Source organism: Syngnathus acus, chromosome 8 (genome assembly GCF_901709675.1).
Source record: "Syngnathus acus chromosome 8, fSynAcu1.2, whole genome shotgun sequence".
Classification (NCBI taxonomy): domain Eukaryota; kingdom Metazoa; phylum Chordata; class Actinopteri; order Syngnathiformes; family Syngnathidae; genus Syngnathus; species Syngnathus acus.
This window is the reverse complement of record NC_051093.1, coordinates 6,270,155-6,292,241: the sequence shown is the minus strand read 5'-3', so window position 1 is coordinate 6,292,241 and position 22,087 is coordinate 6,270,155. Positions and strand designations below refer to the sequence as shown.

Below are 22,087 nucleotides of genomic sequence, written 5' to 3'. Positions count from 1 at the left end.
CACTTCCAAGCACTTATGTGTGTGTGTAAATAACAGACAAAGTGGGGGCAGATGCACTTACTACTACGGGGAAATAGGCTCACCGTCTGGTTTCGACTTGTTTTTATAAAAAAAAAAAAAAAAAACAGCCTTAAAGCACTACTGAGTCTTTTGAGATGGTGCAGACATCATTTTTAAGTCCTGAGCTATAAAGTAAGTGTCGAATGTTCTTCTAATTTAAGTGGCTTTACTTTCACTTAAAAAAAGTCTAATCTGCGGCTCTAATTTTGAGTTTGTTTGTTTTTTTGCTGCAAGTGTCTGTACTTCTACTTTTAAGTACAGCTCGTGAGTACTTTAGCCACCATTGAATATTTTGCCGCCGCTCAGTCTTTCGACTTTCCCATCCAGTCTGTCAGAACAGCAAACAAATGGAGATTGTACACTCCGCTTATCTTTGATAATAGATGACAAAAGCATTACAGCTTTGTCGCCTCATTTCTCATCAACTTCTCTCTCATTCTTCTGCTCTTGTAGAGTCTGCTTGTTATTTCTATTCATGCGTCACCCCAAAAAAATCACATGAAACCAAAGGAAAAGACAAAATGCGCCGTAGTAATCTTTTGAGATCTTGCATGATGTCATACATAAATTCCATTTTGGAAGATCTCATCTTGAGTGTGTTGTTACATCGCTCTGTCCCGTTCCCCTCATATCTCTCACCAAACTAAATGGCCAACAATGTCTTGTCAGTTTGAGGGTGAGCTTTAGTGTGACGACTGACCGTTGTTGGAGCGTAACGCCCTGGCCGAGATCCCGTTGGTCCCTATAGGGTGCTGTATTCCGGTTCCATCTACAACTCCCGCCTCGCCTGGCTGCTTCAGCAGCTCTGTCAAAGTCCTGAGGAGGAGAAAAAAAAAAAAGGTTACATAAAAAGCAAAGAAGGGGAAAAGCGACAATTAGTGTTGATGCTAAAAATCTGAAGGCTAAAATGATGAGGAGTACATTTATTAGGAAAATTCTGGAGATAAGTCGCCCAGTGTCCATCTTCATAAAGCGACAGACTCTTACAGGAAGTTCTTTTGAGTTCTCGTCAAGAAAGTGAATTCTAAGATAAAAAGGAATACTCTGGGTGTTTGCCGACGGGAATGTCGAAAAGTGAGTTTCCCCTCTCGCCATCTTTTGTTGTTGGCTGCCTTTGAACAAGTTCAGAAACAAACTATTTGGTATAAGAACCTGCACCAGCAGATAAAAGTTGTTTTTTTAAAACCACAGACTCTATTTTAATAAATGTTTGATTTGTTGAGTGAGCTCCATCCTGGAGTTGCATTTTTCTAAATAAGCAGAACTTGAGTTGAACTGAATATTTATTTTAAATTGCGGCCTTCTTTTCCCCAACCAGAAAAATATATTCAAAGTGACTTTGTGTCAATGATGTCATTAGCCTTGCAAAATGTAATCTCATAATTACAAGGCTGGGTCAGCATTTGTGACCCTCCCCGTAGATTCATGTTTGACATTTGACAGCGAACACAATCAAGCGACCACGTTTGTTATGCTTCTAAATGAGGGCAGAGATTGAAGAGCGCAGCCATGAAGAACATAATGCAGTCGCTTGGCCTCGCGTCGGCTCGTCGCTCGCCGATTCTCTTTCATCTGGTTAATGTCTGTCCGCTTCCATTGCGCTTTTTCCGTCTGTCTTGCTCTCTTTTCCCCCAGCTCTCATTTTGCATGGTAATAAAGCCAGCTCTGTGCCACTTTCCCCTCCCACTCGCCATGTTTTCAGACCCTTCCGGAGACGTAAAAAGCACTTGTTATTCTCCAGATATGTCCCAGGAAAGATCTTGTCTTTCCTGTCTATCTCATTGTCTCGGTGTCCCACTTCCGACGTCCCCCCCCCCCCCCCCCCCTCCTGTTGTTGCTCGATGCTTCATTTTCATTGCTGCTGTATACCTGTCTGACTTTTTCCCATTTTGTCATCTCGTTCTGGATTGTCCCAGCAGTGTCTGGACTCCACAACTACCCCGACTTCCTGTCGATATTGCGCTTGAATAAACACCATATGTTGCTTTTTCCACTGCAATTAAAATTTTTATTGATTTACTGGAGTTCTCTAACCTTTTAACAAAACGTTTTGTCTCTAACAAAGAAGGGAAGACCTTTAGACAAATTATTATATTGATCCTGGGCCATTTTGACAGTGTTATTATCATTGTCATATTATTCCACTGATAAACATGACGCCCACATACACAGACTAAAATCGAAACGACTCTAGTTGTAATCCACAAGTTAAATATTTGTCTCGAAACACACCGGCGTATTGTTTGCAATGTTCTAAATGAAAAATGAAGGCAAATATTTCAGCAAGAGATTAGCCTCTAATAAGCGTCCAAAAAACTCTGTAATGACAATTTCACACTTGTTGGAAAAAAAACTCACGCCTCTCAATTGTGATAATAGATAAGACCACAAGTCACTCATCCTAATAAAAGTCATATTTTCTGATAATGGATGGGTAAAAATAAGAACAAATTGAGTCGTCATTCTTTTTTTTTTTTCCCCCAACAACCCGCAGCGTCATTTTTTTTCCTCTATTAAGCATAATAAAGCTTAAAAAGTGGCGGCGGCCTTTCCATCGAGCTGTTGGACGGTGCCCACTGAGTAACGTGCCTAAATAACAGTTCATCCACTTTTGCTGTCATTTAACCGACACTGTGATATTAGCTAGCACTTGATGAGAACATGAAATACATATTCCAGCTTTAATGTCAAACAGATGTCGGCAGAAGAGCAAAATGAGCGCCAAAGGAACCTTCCAATCACTTTTTAATGCGGGTGATGTTCGAGATCAATTTCACGATAACTGCTACTGTGGTACCAGTTGGCCATTGAGGTCGTTTGGTGAAGGTTTGCAGTTAACAAGGTCTGATGGAGTTGAATGTCAGCGCTGACGGTTTTGGCGGAATTGCGTGCAAAGAACTATGAATCTAATCTGCCTTTTAATTGGAATAATTAGATGTTCAGCCGAGCAGTGGAAGGAAGTGGACGTGAGGAGTATAATTTGGATCGCTAGAAATAGATACAGACCAACTCAATGGAGTGAAAAGCTATTGTTGTCTTATTCGGAATAAAAGTTAGACCTTTTGGTCTGTGATATCAATTCTATACTTTAATTCCCAGTGGCAGTGCTAGAGGGGGGGCTATGGGGGCACTGACTCCCCCCCCCCTTTCTGCAGGTTCCAGGCCAGGGTGTTTTTTTTTCTGTGAATTTTTGAAAGCATTTTTGGGGTTTGTTAAAAAAGAAAAAAAAAATCCTAGCCCCTGCTCCCTGAAGAAAAAAAAATCCTAGCTCTGCCAGTGTGTGGTGACCCAACTAAACACTTAACATCCTTGTTGTTGTTATGACGTGAGCAAAATCCTGCATGATTAACTCATTCACCCACATTAGCCTTTCTTTTTTTAAGAGCGGAGGAGAGAAGGCCAGGCCACCGCACTTTAGTTTGTAAATGGCAAAACACAAAGGGTGAAGGAGTCAACCACTGTGAAAACAAACAGCTGCAGCGAGTTGCAAGTTGCGCATGATCATAAGATTGTGGCGTGCTTGTTGTATAACTAAATATGCTCTCCCCTGTTCTGAATTGCTAAAAAATGCTAAAAATAAAGCGAGAAAAACGCCCCCCTCTAGTCATTGAATACGACATTCACTATTGTGCACACTTAAACACACACACACACCAGTTCCTGGGGGGCGTATAATATAACACAGCATTTTGGAGCTGAATCACTCCTCACTGTCACAGCAGGTTAGTGTGGGGTAAACACCACCCACAGATCATTCCAAGGGCTGCTAACCCAATGTGGACGGAAACATGGAGGCAGATGTGTTTTTTTATACACAACAAAAAGTCCAGCACACAATAAAGCAACAGTGACTTTACAGCAACATTTGGTCCCATTTAATTGGCTTCGATCATAACTCCAAATATCACTTTCATTGTTGTAATTGGAAAGTCAATAGAATATTCAGTGTGTTTGAATGACTGTTTTCTAGGTTTACCAAAGCTGCTTGGAAAATCTGTAATGCGATTAACTTGGATTTTTGTCTGTTAAGCTTTTTTTTTTTTTTTTTTTTTCCCCAAGCATTCAATTCAAGCAAATGGTGTTTATATTTGTAAATAGTACGCAGCATTTATAATAAGGTCCAAAGCAATGCTCAAGTTGTCAATTTGTTCTCATCTACTCATCATATAAAATGAATAGTAGCCCACCACTGTGATCACAAGGAAATCACACACACACAAAAATGCACACACAAGGTCTTTTTGCCAAAAGTAGGCTAAGTGAACACTCATCTGATACACTGGTCTGTGGGGGCAAACTAGCATTTGTACACCAACACACACTGCAGACATAGTTGTGCTATGGCTGCCAGATAGTGCTCCCTTGTAGGCTTGGTACAGAGCCTGGATCCGTCTCCCACCCTGCTGTATTCCTATTAGAGCTGACAGCTGCCAAATAATGTCCCTTGGCATGGCTGAGTGGCCGCCAAGCCAGGGCCTGTTTATGCTCATGCGCTGTCTCGGAGCCACGATCATGACACACTAGAGGCCGTTCCAAAATGTTGCATTCCTTCGGGAATCCACCTAAAATTCAACATGTATTTTTTTCCACCTGCTGATAGATAGCAATGCTAAATTTCCCATTGGCTAATTAGCATGGGCAGTTGGCTAAATTTAAAACACGTATGCATTTTTTTTTTTTTTTTTTTTTCGTGGTTGCATCTTGTTGAGACAAACTGGCAAAAAGAAGCCAACATGCTGCAGGCCCAGTGAACCAGTCAGTGCCAGGCTTGCAGTGCTGAGAAGGCGGCGTTGGTAAATATGATGTCACCGAAAATACCATATGTCACCTTCTGAGTCACTACCCCCCGTTCTCATTATTTTTAGGGTTTGGGATGATTTTAGAAACAACCAAAAGCACTCCCATGGGTTCATTTTGCTCAAGGGACTTATTCTGTAACATGCAGCAGCATGATGACGCACACACAGCCCACGCATAAATTTGCCTACACGTACACACAAACCTAGACTTGCGTGCATCCACATTTTTCAACAGAAAATCAATCAAATTGCCAGGCTTTTGGCATTATTGATGATAATCAATAATGCTGTGATGGTGCTGTGATATTCATCACTATTCTGTATTACATTGCTCTGTTTTCATCAGCTCTGCATTGCAGTCTTAACCTCTTAAATAACTCGTATACATACTCTTGGATGGCAAATGACTTAATATATTATTTATTTATTTAATATATTATTTTAGTTTTTTTTACCCCCATTCCAAGCCCCTGAAATCTTTTATTTTAGTACTAAGTGATTAAGAAAATATATAAATAAATTACAAAAAATAGAAATATACTATATATATTTCTTTATGTAACTTTAATGTTTAATAACAAATTCTCACCCTGCGAAGGAGAAAAGAAATCACTTGTCACCCATCAGGGTCAACATCTCAACCATCCATCGTTGCGAGATGCCTTTTGAAAAGATCAATCCTCCCTTTCATGTCATTTATGATGGCGCTTGCTTAGCCATCATACACAGGCTGTACATGTCATGTAAAATGTGTCAAAGTCACGGCCACCGTGATAAATTACGAGCTTGTCATCGGTGTCCTGTGGAGACGCTGGATCATGAAATGCAGAGTTAAGTGACCTTGGATTACAACCTCAGGCAGGGACGTGTGTGACCCGCGTGAGTTATTCACCCGAGGCGCACTTTTTTTTAAATGAAGGTGAGACACGCGTTCGTTCGCAAAGCAGGCACGTGTTATTATTTTCTCGATTTTTGGAGGCTTTGGAGAAAGAACTATTTGTGGTGGAGGGAATGCAGCTTAGCTACTATTCCCATAATGTTTAATTGAAAACAACGTATCTGTCACTTTTTGCCCTAACATTGGGTCCAATATGTTGAAACCGAGAGCGACCTCGAAAAGCCGTGTCGTCAAAATGACTCAGCGGCCACACATATTGCCTTCATGGTGCGTTTACCTCAAAGTTCTACAAAAGGCGCACGAGAGAAATAACAACAGTCCCTGGGTAGGTACTGCAAGGAGTGTCAAGTGCGGTGTAATATAGTAATGGATCAACAGGCCTTGCCAAAGTCTCGGAACGAAATGAACACATCACTCACTTACGCCCCCACATGGGTAGTAAGTCTTGTCTTTGACCCCCCCCCTACCACGTCACATGACCAAGTGAAGACTTGTAATCTATCAAGCTGTCCCAACTGTATGCCGCTCATGTTTTTGCGCTATGCGTCTGATTCTCTTCCATCTGTTTTCTCATATCGAGTACGAGGAACTGTGCTGCAAAAAAAGAAATATGTATAGTTATATATATTAGAGTGCTGCCTGTTATAATGAAAGTGACATTTCTTTGGATGTTTGCACGACCATTCTGAATTGAATAGAATTTTGTGGAAACTGCTTTTTTGTTTTAAATTTTGTACGGCAATAATGAGGCTTTGATTTAAAGTTGCTTTTAGAATTATGTTTAATATTCCGCCTTTTTCCTGTGTTGCGCAAGGCCCATATCAGAGGACCTGCTAATCGAGTAGGAGTGGTGGTGGTAGATAAATGGAGTGAAAAGAATATAAAACGCACCCGCGGAGTTCTTTTCTTTGATTAAATGCCAATTTTAACCAATCTTTTCTCTCCATCAGTTAATCTCAATTCCTTCCTTTCTTTCGTTCTCTCTCGACACAGTAGTCTGCCTTGTTCCCTTTTGAATTACGCTCTAACTGATCTCGCCATTCCTTGTTTTCTCACACGGACATTGTCCCTCTTTCCTTCTCTCGCTCTCCTGTTGTCTCACTTTTTTTTCCTGTTTTGCTTTCTCCTTCTCTCTCACGTCTCTCTCTCTCTCTCTCTCTGTGTCTCTATCTCGCTCTTTCCCCCGTTACGTGTGCTGTTTAGCTGCGCTTAGCTTCACCTGTCAGCTCGGATCAGAGCTGCGGAGCAGCAACATGACAAACTGTCCTCTGATTCACTCACACTCACCGACAACACACATACACGCATGTATACACACACTTGTAGCATCTTCAGCCCTTCCTAGCTTTCTTTGCTTGGTTTATTGCTGAGAGTGGATGCAATGTACTCTTATCTAAAAGTTCAATTTAAATAGCCACACGGTTCCCCCCCCCCCTCTTCATTTTCCCTCCATTTTGTCTTATTAGCAACATATGGATCATTTGCTTATGTTGTCCAGTTTATTGCAGACTGAAAACATATATGCTAATGCTAATATCAACAAAGCCTCCTATCTCACTGGGAAAATAAGACAGACATGCATCAAAATAGGATTTTATCAATTTTCCTTTAGTGAGAGGAAAATCCACGTAACGGCCGCAGCTCGGCTAGTCGGAAGCTCATCACGTAAAGGGACACGGGGAGTTGGAGGTAAATAGTGAGAGAAAGTGAAAGTGGCATAAAGAGGTTTAGAGGCAAAGTGAAGTGTAAACAACCGCTCATGATACACCGAGTGCTTATGTGAATGTGTAAATAATTCCGTGACACATGTGAGTGAAGATGTAACGCACGCATGAACCGTTGGGTCGATATAATCAATTAAATTGTTCATCTATATATTGCTCTCATCACATTCAAATATTTTACTAAACAACAGATTCAATTTAGTTTAGGGTTTGGATACGGGTCTGAGTACAGAAATTTATTTTCATTGTCAGTTTTTATGTGAGTTTGCAGCTATCTTACAATAAAAACGTTAAGGTCGGGTGAGCCCATTCGTTACCGCCATTTTTTTTTTTTAGCACGCAGCATTAACTGTGACTTTGCATAACTTTGTGCTCGGGTTCGGAAGGTGCTATTCAAAGCGTGTCGCATCGTCTCGGCCCCTCCCTCCCTCCCTTCTCCCCTTCTTAAATGAAAGCAGTTAACATCTGTTAGGACATCCACTGCCTTTGAGCCACAATGTGTGTTCAGCATATAGAGAAGGCTGCGTCCTTCTTAAGATTTATCACGCTCATTTGTGCAAAGAGAGGCAATAGCGGTCGTATGTGGCTGGAATGGAAATGCAAAGGATCGGTAAACAGGTGAACGGACAAGTGAGGAATAGCTCTCCAGAGACTGCGGCACCGAGAAGAATATAAATAAAATAAAATATATAATTAATATAAATAAAATATTTAATGACTATACTAAATAAAATAAAATAAAATATATATAGGTTGTAGACAAAATAAAATACATTTTTAGCAATGAGGATGTCAACAAGCCCACTTTCTGTGCTACTCTGCATTCCCCCCCCCCCCCCCCCCCCATGTAACCATATGCTGTCCTTCTTTTCCTTGTCTTTCATGGCACCTTTCTATGAGCTTGTTTGTCTCGTGCAGTTTCTCAAGACAGCGGTCTGCCTTATTTCCTCCCATCTATCTTTTAACAGCCGAGTCAGGCTGGATTTATTGCTTATGGCAGGATCAGGTAGTTTCTAAAACTTGTTTTTGGGAGGCGAAATGAAATCATCTGGACAAGGCTGTCTTTTTACCGAAAAGATGAATCATTCATTGAATAATGATTGGATTAATGATTAAAAACGACTACAATTCTCATATGTCATGTCTGTCTACAGACCAGTGGAAGCAGATGTTGGAGTGAAGGATGAGGGAGTGAAAATGGGAAGCAAGATGATGGATTGCAAAAGAGATGAGTGGTGAGGAGGAGGAGTGGATGGATAAGGTAAGTTGGATTTTGACCATCACGCCTGATTTGGAATGAGGAATCTCACCCTGTCTTGTTCTTTTTTCTATCGCTGTGTTGTTATTTCACGGCAGCCCACCATCATTTAATTTGTCTTTTTCTTCCTTTGCTTCCTTTTTTTTCCCCCTTGTGCCAATGTGAGACTTGACTTTGAGATATTGACCTCATAAGAATGCAACACTGCTCGGCCACGTTTGGAAGTTTCTTCTTGGTGCAAAGGCAGCAAGAAATAATCAGTAGAAAGGAGAAACCGGTGTCATTTGGAAGACATATGGTGTCAAATACTTTGTATGACCTCAGTTGCTCTTGCCAGCATATTTAAAACAGAGATAGATACAGAGACATCGTCTAATTGGGATTAGGCTCGAGCCATTCCGGAGAAAAGCTCCAATTGCAGGAATGTGTAAAATAAAAATAATGATGACTAAGAATCTTGACATTTAGCAACAAGAAACTGCTTGTTTTTCTCATTACGGGATGTTCGAATGTGTGTCATCAACTCGCTTTCTTTTTTTTTTTTTTTTTTTTTCCCGGCTCATCTGACAAGAAATGGTGCATTTAAAAAAATAAAAAAAAATAAAAAAAACACGGGACACAAAGTACAACACAAATCATAAAAATAGTAAAAAAAAAATTGTTACAACTTGTCAAACCTTGACAAGAGAAAACCACAACTCCACAAAATAGCATTTTTATGTCATTATTATTGTCTCCATGAACAATACTAGCGTATATTGTATATTTCGATTCATACATGGACTTGAAGGTACTATATAGCACATAGACGCTCTTACTGCTTACCACTTTGTATGCTCCAGCAAGCAGCTCCATGTAAGCTGTTGGTTTTCTGTCACTACCACTTGTAGCCAGTGTCAATCTCCTCTGGAACAAGACCGTTATCAGGACCATCGGAGTGCAAATGGAACCCGCCTTGGACTGACCTCAACGCATATAGTACATACGAGTCCATCCAAGACTCAGTCCAACATAAAAAAAAACACTCATAGGAAGGAACTCAGAAAGAACTCCCAGTCTTAAATATCTTGCAGCGTTTGTGAATTGTTCAAAAATATAATCGTAATAATGCGGCGTCGGGATTTTTACTGATGTGAAACGATTATTTTTATAAATGCAGATTTAATTCCACTTTTTACACACGCCGCTTTGCATTTTTATTGAACATGACGTAAGGGAGCTGAATGACATCATGGAAGCTGCAGTCCATAAAAGCAACACACTTACATTTTTATCATATGTTTTTTTTTTCCCCCCACATTGCATATGATTAATATGACCACATGGATCCTATAAAAATTGGACTATGCTTTGTAAGCGTTGGGCCATCTGTCATGCGCACGCGGCCAAAGATTGGAAACATGAAATGCGATTTTTGCTTTAATGTGGAAATAAATAAGGACAGGATATGTTAGCAAATTTACAGTTTAATGTTTCTATGCATCTTCAATGTGGAGATGTTAAAAACAAAATGAAATTTTAATCCAGAAGCAGTTACTAATAATTCAACGAAGGACTTTTCTGTCCTCTGATTGACTTTGTAAGTGCTTCCTGACAATAGTTTGTCCCTCGTGTGTTTTGAAGATACCGAGGAACATCACAGATGGAAATAATCATTGTTATCATCCGCTCCGAATCCCCGCAAGAATTATTATTATTATAAAATCTTTATTATATTAAGAGCGTGCAAATCTATTTTCCGAAACAGTTGCACCATCAAAGAATATTTTCAAACAAGAGACTAGCGCATCCTGGGGAATTAATTTAACAAGTTGTTTTTGTGAAATAACATCAACTTGTTTTTTTATCTCTAATTTCTCTTTCATTTATAGTCTGTTTCACTGCCCTCTTAGATATTTGCAATCATTTCGCAACATTTAAAGCTGATCCCCATCAAATGTAATTAACTTTGAAAAACAAACGTGTTTTCGAGCGGCGGCGCCCAGCACGGGCGCTGAAACTCGTGCTGTGGCTCGAACCGTTTGAGAAAAGCGTAACAGTGTGAGCGCTCATCGCTTTGCTGTAAACACCTGTCACAAGCGATGATGAAAAGTGCCACTGGGGCTGAACAATAAAAGAAATAGAAAGCGCTGAGGATGAAATACAATACAGTAAAGCAATCCAATGGCCTATGGAAAAGGCTCTTTGGATCCCCTGTGACTCATTCAATTGGTTGTGCCCTTGAACGCAAAGCTCTTTTGGGGAATAACTTATGATGACTTGGGTAATGCTATTAAAAGGAAAGACAGCAACATTACTCTACCGGGTGTGTTTGAAACAATGTAAACACCAATAAATTCAACCGCAAAGTTGCTCCCTGAACAAACAAAAGAAGAAAAATCACGTGGCTGTTTGATAATAGTAAATATATACATAAAAAATATATATATTTTAACATTTAAACCACATCTTCTATAATTTCTCATGAGAGTTGAACTCAAAATATTTTGACTTAACTTATAGTCATAATTCAATGACTTTTTTGCATAACGCTATTTTTGTTTGTCGATGGAACAATTCTACCCACTCATGACTGACGTTGGCTGTGATCACACGCGCAGCGGCGCAGCCGTCCCTCTGTTGAGTTCAATTTAATTTGTAAAACATCTTATTGCCCTTTGTTTTCGCTTTACATTCACCATAGTGAAGTTTAAACTCTAAACCTTTAACTAGCACAGAAAAATAAACCAGCTATTGTATTTTAGTAAGTTCTCTACATCTAAGTATGTCAAGACTTAGTAGTTCGTAAATACTTTAAAAATATTTGGTGTATAACTTCCCTCGACTGAATCATGTATCAAAGGATCCGATTTATTTTTAATGTTGTCGCCAACAGACGACGAGCAAAACAAAAACAGCCTCTCGGGAGATGAGGGGAAGTGCATTGGGGGGGAGGGGGGGGGACACACAGGGAGTGATGCACAGCTGTAATGAGAAGTGTGTGTGCATACGTGCGTGTGTGTTGGGTGTCTGAAGCTTTACATCATTGCACGGCTGACTGTTGTGATTGCCTGACCCAAGGTTTCAGCGCATTAGCACCTTAACAGCTTTGTGGCAAGATTTATTTTATCCACTGCACCTACGTGGTACAAACGCAGGCGTGCATAGTGACGAACGGACCCTTCCTTGATCGCAGCTGGGAGGAAGTTCCAAACAATCAAAGGTTGAGAGTGAATTTTGATAGCGTGATTGACGTGCAAAGATGAGCTCTTTTTTTTTTCCGAATGGAAACGTATTTCAGTTCAAGATGTTGTACAAGTGGGTGAACCTGAACTAGGCCCGTTCCTGTGCTTATGTGGGCTCCATCTTAAGTTAATTGAAGACTCGAATTCAAATTCTTGTTCTCCCCCCTCAACTTGAAATAGTTCCCAGGTGTCCTGATAGCAGCACACGTGACATGTTTTCCTCCTAAATGCCCCAAAGGATAAATAGTTACATCACTACATACAATATCCACTTCAAAGTGAACCGTCCTGTCTAATGCAAATGAAAACGCAGTCCACCCCTCCCCTCCCCCTATACTGCAGGGCCAATGCTAAATATGGCTTTTGTTACCGTGACGCCAAAGAATACACCAAATACCTTCAGAAGCTAATGCTAATATATTGTGCATTGTGCATTGTATTTTTGAATAGAAGTTGTGCATCCATGTTGGCATTGCGATGTGTTTTAGAACGTGACATCGCCAACTACTGGCCTGATGTGGGAATTACAGCGTTTTTGTTACCTTCAGGAGGTTTTGCATACATTTTTGGTAATTGTTAATAGTAGCATGCTTTGCACAATGTTGCAATACATGTCATATGGGTTTAATCTATATTGATATATATATTATTTGCATATCCGAGGATAGCATGTGGCAAGAGCTGCCATCTTTAATCATGATATGGGTGTCACAAAACCGGGATTAATCAGTACTGGTGTCCGGCAGTCCTCTCTCTCTCTCTCTCTCTCTCTCTCTCGCTCTCTCGCTCTCTCTCGCTCTCTCGCTCTCTCGCTCTCTCTCTCTCTCTCTCTCTCCATTAGACTCCACACCATGGTCTTACTCATCCGCAGAGTAGGCTGAGAGATCCGGTAATGACGGCATTTTAAAGGAGCCCCCATGGTGCAATTCTTAACACCCAATAGGCTGGCCGGTCACACCCAACACACTGACACACACTCTGAGTCTCTCTCTTGTCCTCGCTGTTCTGTGCGCTAGAATTAACCATTGGCTCCTTTCCAGTCACATCCGGTCAATATTCCAGCCATCCAAAAACCACCCGCTCTCTTCGGATCGTTCACTGGAGGCCAAACATTGGCAGAGTCACAGTTGTGTCACAGCAATCAATCCAGCATCAATGTGAAACAGCTATACCACCAGTATGCAAGCAAAACACAATCTGGCTCCCCGTGCAGGTTTTGTTAAATCCCCACCCAAAGATCAACTAAAAGCGTAATTATGCACCTGGAAAAAATCTCTTTATATTCCATCTTCAGACGTCACATCTGATTTAAATAAATGCGCAGACTGAATCCAAACCAATATTTAGCTCCTGTGCTGCAATGACATTAATAATACAGTATAAAAGTCCATTTGTGAGAATGTGTGGAATGTTTTGATATATCTTCATTGTTCAAGTCCTACCTGGAATTGGTCATGTCCGTCTGTCCACCTCGACTCTTCTCCAACCCCAACTTGGTGAAAATTCCGACGAGAACCATGATGGCCACCACGCCGCAGATAATATACACGATCATGTGGGTTCGATCGCGGTCTGGTTCCTGATGGACCTCTGTGACGGGCGCCGCCGGTTTCCCGGTGTTGGCCCAGACGGGCGTGTCGTAGTTTGAACAGGAAGTCTGATCCAAACTGTGGATTTTGAATTGGCAGCAGAATCGGTAGAAGCAGGAGCCACAACAAAAGCTGTAGATCCCCGCGTTGCAATTGAACGGTGGATCCCACTGGCCCATCACGTCGTAGTAGCCCCAGCAACGATTAGCGCCGCCTAGAGTTTTATCCTCCGAGTCCGGGGTCGGTGTCGCCAGGGCGGCCTCCGGTAACACCGAGGGCTCGGTCGTGAGGTTACTCGAAGGAACCTGGGCTGAAACCAGGCCCAAAGGCCGACGGTGTAGACCACCCAGAGAACTCAAACCTAGAAGAATGCTAACCAGCATCGGTCGCGTGTAGGCAGACATCTTAGGTCCTTGGTCTTGATGCCTCAGTGCTGATGTGTAATCGAAAGAGCCAACATAAAAGAACCTAGGTTTGGACAAACAAATATATTGTTAAATATTCTTCTCACATGTGATCATGCTACAAAGTACAGTCAACGTGTTAGGCTACACAACAAACTGATGAATAACTAGTTTTGAAATCAGAGACTCGTAAAAATTGTTCAAATACTTTAAAAGGACGAATGGTAATAAAAATTGCTAGCAATGTCTCTATTTTTTTATTTTTTTTTAGCAATGACACAAAGTCAACGCAAAATTTGTCTTCGCGGGCCACATCAAATGATGTTGCGGGCCGTATCTGGGCCCCCGGGCCTTGAGTTTGACACCTATGATTTATAGGGATTCATTGACAGCAAGTGAGTGAAAGAAATCAATATTCTATCTTGATTTCATGTCATGTGAATGAATGAAGATCAGAATTGATTGCTGACAGTTTCAACCATCACGCTGTTGAGAAAATATTTGTTGTCATTTTGGATCGTTTAAATTGCGCTCAACTTTTACATGCACGTGTGGTCCATAAACATCACCTTTCACAATTCCATTTGACATCCAGAAGTTGGAAACAAATCCTTGCGGTGGATCCAGTTTAAAGAAGCTCGCTGGCCACAAATAAACGTTTTTGGAGCATTTCCTGCAATCTGTTTCTCACTTTGCTCAGTCAAAGAACAATCTGTGAAAGTGTCAAAAGAAGAACAGGTGGGGGGGGGGGGGGGGGGGTTCTTCTAAGACTCACAAAGAGTCCCAAACTCCCATCTCGGAGGATTTCTCAATTCGAGGGACATTTCTCGTATTCCTGAGTGGCTAACACATCTGATAAGCGGCGCCAAATCACTTCCGACGTCCCAAGGAAAACTCACCGGAGTGTGTCGTCTCTCACGGGAGTTCTCTGTTGCCTCCTCCACTCCGCTCGATTAACTCGTATCTTTCATCTTTCCGCTGACATCATGGATGCACAATTGTTCTTTTATTTTAGTGGTAGGCATCGTTTTTTTGTTTTTCCCCAATTTATTCTCAGTCAAGGAGCCAACAGGCAGCTGTTGTTTAAAAGGAAACTCTGGGCACTCATCCAGCTGTAATCCTCAGATGCCGACTGTCCAGAGGCGTCTCTCCCTTTCCACGTGTGGTGGTGTCTTGTCCTCACACACACTCACACACAACATACACACAGTGGCTTCCAGTTACCACTCAGGGAGTCCAGTGGCTTTTTGGACCCAGTCTGCTTTTGCTTGACCCCCCTCCTGTTTCCCTTCCGCCCGCCCCTTGCAAGCTCTCCTATCTTTGCATCCCACGATTTGTAACAGAGCCTGGACACCAGCTATTGTCTGTTTAGCCTTGTCCTACTTGAGGAAGAAAAAAAAAAAAAAGGGGGGGGTGATGTTGGAGCTCAAAGTGATGCTGCACAAGAGATGCAATCAAAAAAAGATGCTGGATTTATTTGGTTGTCTATTAAAAAGGAAGCAACTCCTTCCTACCCTTAATTTGAAATGCCCCACTCTCGTTCTTCTGCAAAATACATGATTGCTTTCCAAGCCGGATTGTTAGCGACGCTAATAAAATATCAGCGTGAGGTCAAGAGAGACTTGCTCTCTCTGCACTTTGGAGTTGTTCACTGGCATAAGTTTGGCCAGAATGAATTTCCCCAAGCTCGTTGTGGAGTACGACGGTGAAGAGGTGATGCGACAGCCCAAACAGCAACAGCAGCAGCAGGAGCAGGAACACGAGCGTGCTACCATCGACACATCAAAACATGTCCTATTTTCAAAGGAAGCTCTCTTGGACTGCAGCAGATGCTCTTTTGTTCTTTTGGAGGCTGGCTCAGGTTTAAGTTGCTCAAATGTTCCATTCACATTATGAGCACCTGAACAAAAAGTGACCCAAAACAATGCCAATCTATTAATATGCAACAGTTTAGGGAAAATTGTTGCATATTATCTCCCCCCCCCCCCCCCCCCAATCACTCAACCCAATTGTTGTCAATTCTCTCCTTGTCCAGCTGCAACTTCTTTGAAAACAGGCATAATTTGATATATATGTAGAGGAATTTTAGATATATATCATATGTATGTGTTTTCACTGTGGGATGCTCCAAACAGAAGTGGGAAGAGATAGGAAAGGCCGGAAGCAACAAAATGCTTTCTCTTTTTCTGTCATTCCATCGTTGCCCCTTGCAGATGTGGCTCCATGTGTATTCCTTTTATTTGCGCCTCGCTCCCTTGTTGCTCTTCTCCGCGTCCGTATCCCGTAACTTGCTGACGCTTCCCGCTGCCGTTCTCGTCTGTTCCCTGACAGGACTGGATGACAATATCTCAAACACTCCTCCCTCTTCTGCTCACTCCTCCCTCCTCTCTCCCGCTCTCTCTCACTCTCTCGCTCTCTCTCTCGCAGCCACATTCACTTTTGTGAGCAAATGAGCGCAAGGTCTTACTTGCTGACTCCTCCACGATCACCACCACATTTGTCTCAACATTGTCCCACATATTTTTGCCTTTTTGCCATCCAAATTCCTTGCCCAGTTTTCCTTCCTTCCTTCCTTCCTTCCTTCCTTCCTTCCTTCCTTCCTTCCTTCCTTCCTTCCTTCCTTCCTTCCTTCCTTCCTTCCTTCCTTCCTTCCTTCCTTCCTTCCTCCCTTTCTCTTTCCCTCCCTTTCTCTTTCCCTCCCTCCCTCCCTCCCTCCCTCATTTTCCTCCCTCACTTACTCCCTTCCTCCCTCCCTTCCTTCCTTCCTTTCCTCATCTTTTTTCTTTTCCAACTGTCTGCACGTGCACACTTTTTTCTATCTCTTCGACAACAAAGGCGTCATTATTTTTTTCATATTCAATAGTGCCACTTTAACAACATTGCCTGTGAGTCCAAGCGCTGACTGAGCAGCCGTCGGTAATGTGCGTTGCAGGCGGACATGCGTGTGTAAAGTATGGTTTGTGTGCGTGTGTGTGCGTAATTACTGCGCTATAAAAGCTCTGCACACTCTTTCCTCCATATGAGCATGTGTGGTGCGAGCGTGCTGCTGCAGTCTATCGGGAATGATTTAGGGAGCCAGATCACAAGGATGGATGGCGGAGGAGAGGGAGAAGAGAAAGAGGGAAGAGTGAGATAAACAGTGTAAGGGGAAAAAAATGCGGGGAGAGAGGCAGGGTGAGGATGATGGCAGTGTGCCTGAGTGAAAGAAAAGGAGGGAGAGGAAAAGAAGTGAGGAATTACCGCCAGGGAGGAAAGGAGTGGGGGTTGGGAGGGGGGGATTAGAAACATTGGAATAGGAAGTGACAGAGGGAGAGTGGGAAGGATGCAAGGAGTGATATATGGGGAAGGCGTGAGGGCAGGTAGTGGGGAAAAAAGAGAAAGGGCTTCCTCAAGGGGAAGTGACATATTTGGCCTATAGAGGAAGAGAGACAAATAGAAAGAGTCAGCACACTCCCCTGCACCTTTTCGAAAGGATGGAAAGGCGGATGACATTTAAATAATATACAGAGCATGGAATTTGCTCAAAAAGGGGATATTGCCGCGACCTTGACTTTGAGAGGACGTGATAGTAAAATACGGTTTTAAAACGGCCCGTTGAATTTCTAATGAATGTTTAAAAGATTCTGGTGGGAACAAAAGCTGATCATGCTAATTGTCACTTTTGCAAATTTTTGCACAGATGAAATAATAACATTGAGGAAAATAATATTGTTATTGTACTAAAGTAGCTATTTTTTTCAGATTTCTCTATTTTATATTCCGATGACTTTTCGTCCCTACTCAAAATATTGAAAAAGAAAAATTTCTTTCGTTTGTGCTGATCTTCCAAGTACTCCCTGTTTGTTTGTACTCGCTCTGTGTGTTTATATTCCAGTCCCTCTCGGCCTAAACTGCCTTCAAATCTTTTGCAATGCGAGTCTGGAGTCTGAAAATAAACACACATGCACATTACAAATGTGCGACTTCACACAAATGCAAATGCGAGCACTCATGGTGCCACACGGTTTGACGCGGCCCCAAATCAACTAATCCCTTTCCCGCCAAGCAGCCAATTTCAACCTGACATGAAAGTGCCCTCTGTTAAATTTCAAACTTGTCATTCCTTTCGGATCAAAAAAATGCTGATAGAGGATTGGCTCGCTATCAAATACGCCATCATCTCGGCTGTACAAGACAACGCGTGCGAGTTCTAGAACAGGAAAGGTGGAAGGAAGGAGGGATGATGGATGAAAAGACATGAAACATGTGGCTATGGTTCAACATATATTTTCCAAATCCCTCTTCATGTCCTTTCGCTCACCCTTGCGAAGCAAATTACTGCTCAGATTGATTTCCACATATACGCACAGCAAGCACTTCATTAGGTACACCGCGCAAGTTAATGAGATCCAATAGAAGAGGTGGATCAAAAATTCTGCTGTTACAATCAGAATTTTTATTTATTTGATTTCACCTTTATATAACCAGCGATCTGTTTTTGATCTCGAAGGTGCTTCTGGGATTCAAATATTTTCCTTTCTCATCACCATTTTGTACCTTGATTTTTTTTTTCCCTCTATTTCTCAACTCATTTCCCCATCCGTTCATATAAATGTCGACTAAATTTGAGTATATGCCACACCAGCCCACGACACGCCTGTCACTCCTACTCTGTTTCCACTCGGGGGAGCGGAGACTTTTCCTTGCTCGCCGTCACTCCCTTTGGCTCGCTTAGTTGCTCATCGTTCCTGTGCTCTCTGACTGTCACTCACACTAGATTAGTTCAGGGTGGAGACGAGTGTGGGGAGGAAAAGGGATGGAGTCAGGGGAACTCAAGTCAGGGCCACAAGAGGACATTTGGTACAAGGAGGTGACACGTATCGAAAGGGCAAAACGGGAAAGAAAGTGGTTTAAAGGTGTGATGACTTCTGCACGTACTTGAAGTTTAATGGCGGACATGAAATAGCAATGATTCCAAAAATCACCTGAACAAATCGAACTTGTCATGCTTTCCATTAGACACCAATAGAGGATAATCCCGCAGCTTCTCGTTTGGAGCTCGGTGTCATTATTAGCCGTCTGGCTCCGTTTCATCCTCATGCGGTAGCAGCCTCCTCGCCCCCTCCCCTCCCTAAGCCTTCATGGCGTGTATGCTTTGTGCCTCTGTGTGACAGCGGGCACAACCGCAGTAACTCAATCAGCCGGTCCGAGATGGCTTCTGTCCTCACTTGAGCCAAGGGAAACACGGCCCAGTGCAGAGTGGATAGATAAGAAGGTCATCTAAAGGTGAAGGAAGAAAAGATGCTCGGAGTGAAATGCTGGAATAAAGCAAGTGCTTGAGAATGACTGGCGCCTTCCCACACTGAGGAGATAGAAATGTCGAGGGAAAAGAAAAAAAAAAAAAAAGGAAATGAACCCTCCCCGACTTGCTCTCTTGCTCTCCTTCTGCTCAACTTTTTTTTTTGACACAAAGCCGATTTGTAAAATCCTGTTGAAAGCAAAGGCGGCGTGCCCAGCTCACACATATGTGCAATGTGACATGTCATACTTTGGTGGTGAAGGTTATCATTTGCTTAATCAGCACATTCACTTGGTTGTGATCAAAGTGGTGGATTTCGATGGATTAGCCTAGTTTCCGCTCGATTCCGAAACTGGCTGGTGAGTCATTATTCGCCCGTGACGTCACGTCGCTTTTCACGGTGTGTCCGCCTGCAGCTATTTATCCACTTCTATATTTATCAACTTCTTGCACTTGGAGAAACACGTTTGAACTGGAGCAGGCAGGAGATTACCTGCTTGCCGAGGAGAATCTGTTGATCCCGGAGAGGTCCAAGATTTCAATAAATCGCTTATATTCGCTGAGGTGTAAATATAGATCAAGCTAAGCTGTTGTTTTTTTGTTTTTTTTTTTACTGATATGATCGCATCAAAGTCAAAGCTTTTTCTGATATGGTCCTAAAAGCTTTTCAAGTCAAGTGGAGGAAGCTTCTGGCAATGCCAGACTCAACCATTGCTCGATTTTGCTTGAGTGGAGTGAAATCCTAAGAACTTGTGAACTCATTCAACATTCAAATGGAACACCATCAGTTCCAGGACGCTGGCTGACGCCGATGTGTTTGAGTCGCATTTCACCGTAGGAAATAATGGAAACGGAAATATGTGAAACTGTCGCCACCATAAAAATTTAATTTGCCATACGTTTTAATTAACAGAATACATTAAGCACAGTTTATAGTAAGTCGTAAAAACAATAAATGTAATCACCCTTAAATATGGTCGGACTTTGAGAGATGGACGTTGTGGGAAAACTGCAGATTTCTGATTGTACCCGGGAGTCTTTTCACATTAACGCAGCAGATTTTTGGCGGGAATTCAGTTAGTTTCATTTTTATTACTTGTTTCACTCCCTTTTTAGTCTTTTGACTATTAGCATATTAGCGTATTAGCATGTTAGCATACTTCTGTCAGGGGCTCACATGTTTCATGCTTATGTCAAGTGTCACTCATGCATTCATAAATGGCGGCTTTGACAATTACCGTATTTTCCGCACTGTAAGGCGCACCTAAAAACTTCCAATTTTCTCAAAAGCCGACAGTGCGCCTTATAATCAGGTGCGCCTTATATATGGACCAATATTGAGTCACTACAGCAGGCGTGTCCAAAGTCCGGCCCGCGGGCCAAATGTATATATCTTATATATGGACAAAGTTTTAAAATGGGCCATTCATTGAAGGTGCGCCTTATAATCCGGTGCGCTTTATAGTGCGGAAAATACGGTAACTCGTGAGCTGCGGATGTCGTAGCACGTCTGTTTTAAAACCGCTTGTACCATTGGTGCTCCACAAAGTGCCAAGAGAGCTATACAATCCTACTTCCAGCCAAACAAATTCAGTTAGGCCTTTAAAGGACCATTCACCCCAAATACTCTCAAAGATAAACCCTGGGTGGCGGCCAGTTGTGTGCAGTCAAGACTTTCTGGCACCTCAAGTGACTTTGTGGTTCCTCTAAAATCCCTGATGTTGACAACAAACTGCAGAACTTTTCTCTCTTTTTCTTGCCGCGGCTCGAAACTTCACAAGTCGAGACCTTTGGAAAGAACTGCAGGCCAAATAAAACTCCAGTTTTAAATTCTAAACCTGTTAGTATTCTACGGCATTTTTTTTTTTTGTACACCTCCAACCCGGTCCAAGACGACCCACCGACGATTTATCTCAGCTGTAATCGATACACTGTGACTTTCATTAGCTTTGCAGATTACATGACGATCATATTATAGCCGTAGAGAAGTGTCGCGCTATCTTTTAATGCTATCATCGCTCGTCTAACGGGCGTTATTGATGGGAATGGAATGGATAAAGTGCAGGAAGCAGAGCAAAGCAGAACCGCTTCATCTTTTGTGAGACGTAATTCTAAGTTCAGTTAATAATTCGATTACACCATTTGACTCAATATTATTATCATAAGCGTCAGACAGAACACATGGATCATATTTTTTGTTATTGTGAGGTTTGTTGCATCATCAGATATTAGCAATTAATATATGCTAAACTCTGCATGATTTTTGACCAAATTATTTTTATTTTATATTTTTATCTATTATTTTGTTTCAACGTGGCCTTTCAACTTATTTATTCAGTAAATTGACAGTGATGTCTTAATGGCTACATAAAATAGCTGTTTAAATCGCAAGCATCAATAAAGAGACTAAATTGCTTGTATGATGAGGCAGGAAGTGTTGGGATGAATGTAAGAGTAATGACGCGTATTCTGCTTGACTTGTTTTGAAGAAAAATGCCGAGCGTGCTTGTTCATGCGTTAGTTTATTTTCATCAGTCACCCATGCAAAATAGCAACGTAGGCGTTGGCTTTGTTAAATAAACACAAACACCATTTACACGACAGTCGCTAAAGTTCAGTTGGAGTGCAGTTCTTCTGCTGCATCCTTGCTCAAGGCATGAACTTTAGTAAAGCACATTACGATTTGAAATTCCTCCAGAGATTTTAACCCTTTTAAACGCCGTTCATTTATTATTTTTAGTATTTATTATCTGGGCCAAGAATATCCTCAAGAAAATTTATGAGGAAAATGGAAAATTCAAATGACTGTGGATGCTTCCATGACCTCTGTATGACTTTTAGTTCCTATGCCTT

The 22,087-nt window shown here is 41.9% G+C and overlaps 1 protein-coding gene across 1 annotated transcript in view; it reads right to left on the bottom strand.

Moving 5' to 3' along the window:
* Positions 1 to 16,440, bottom strand: part of LOC119125799 (protein shisa-8) — a 34,296-nt gene extending 17,856 nt beyond the window's left edge. Inside the window, exons 1-3 of the mRNA XM_037256654.1 lie at positions 14,526 to 16,440; positions 13,406 to 14,020; positions 761 to 876 (exon numbers count right to left, since the gene is read on the bottom strand). Of these exons, the coding sequence (XP_037112549.1) occupies positions 761 to 876; positions 13,406 to 13,956 (667 nt within the window). The 5' untranslated portion in view covers positions 13,957 to 14,020; positions 14,526 to 16,440. The remainder of the gene's footprint in view (positions 1 to 760; positions 877 to 13,405; positions 14,021 to 14,525) is intronic.
* Between the last annotated feature and the right edge of the window lie 5,647 nt (positions 16,441 to 22,087).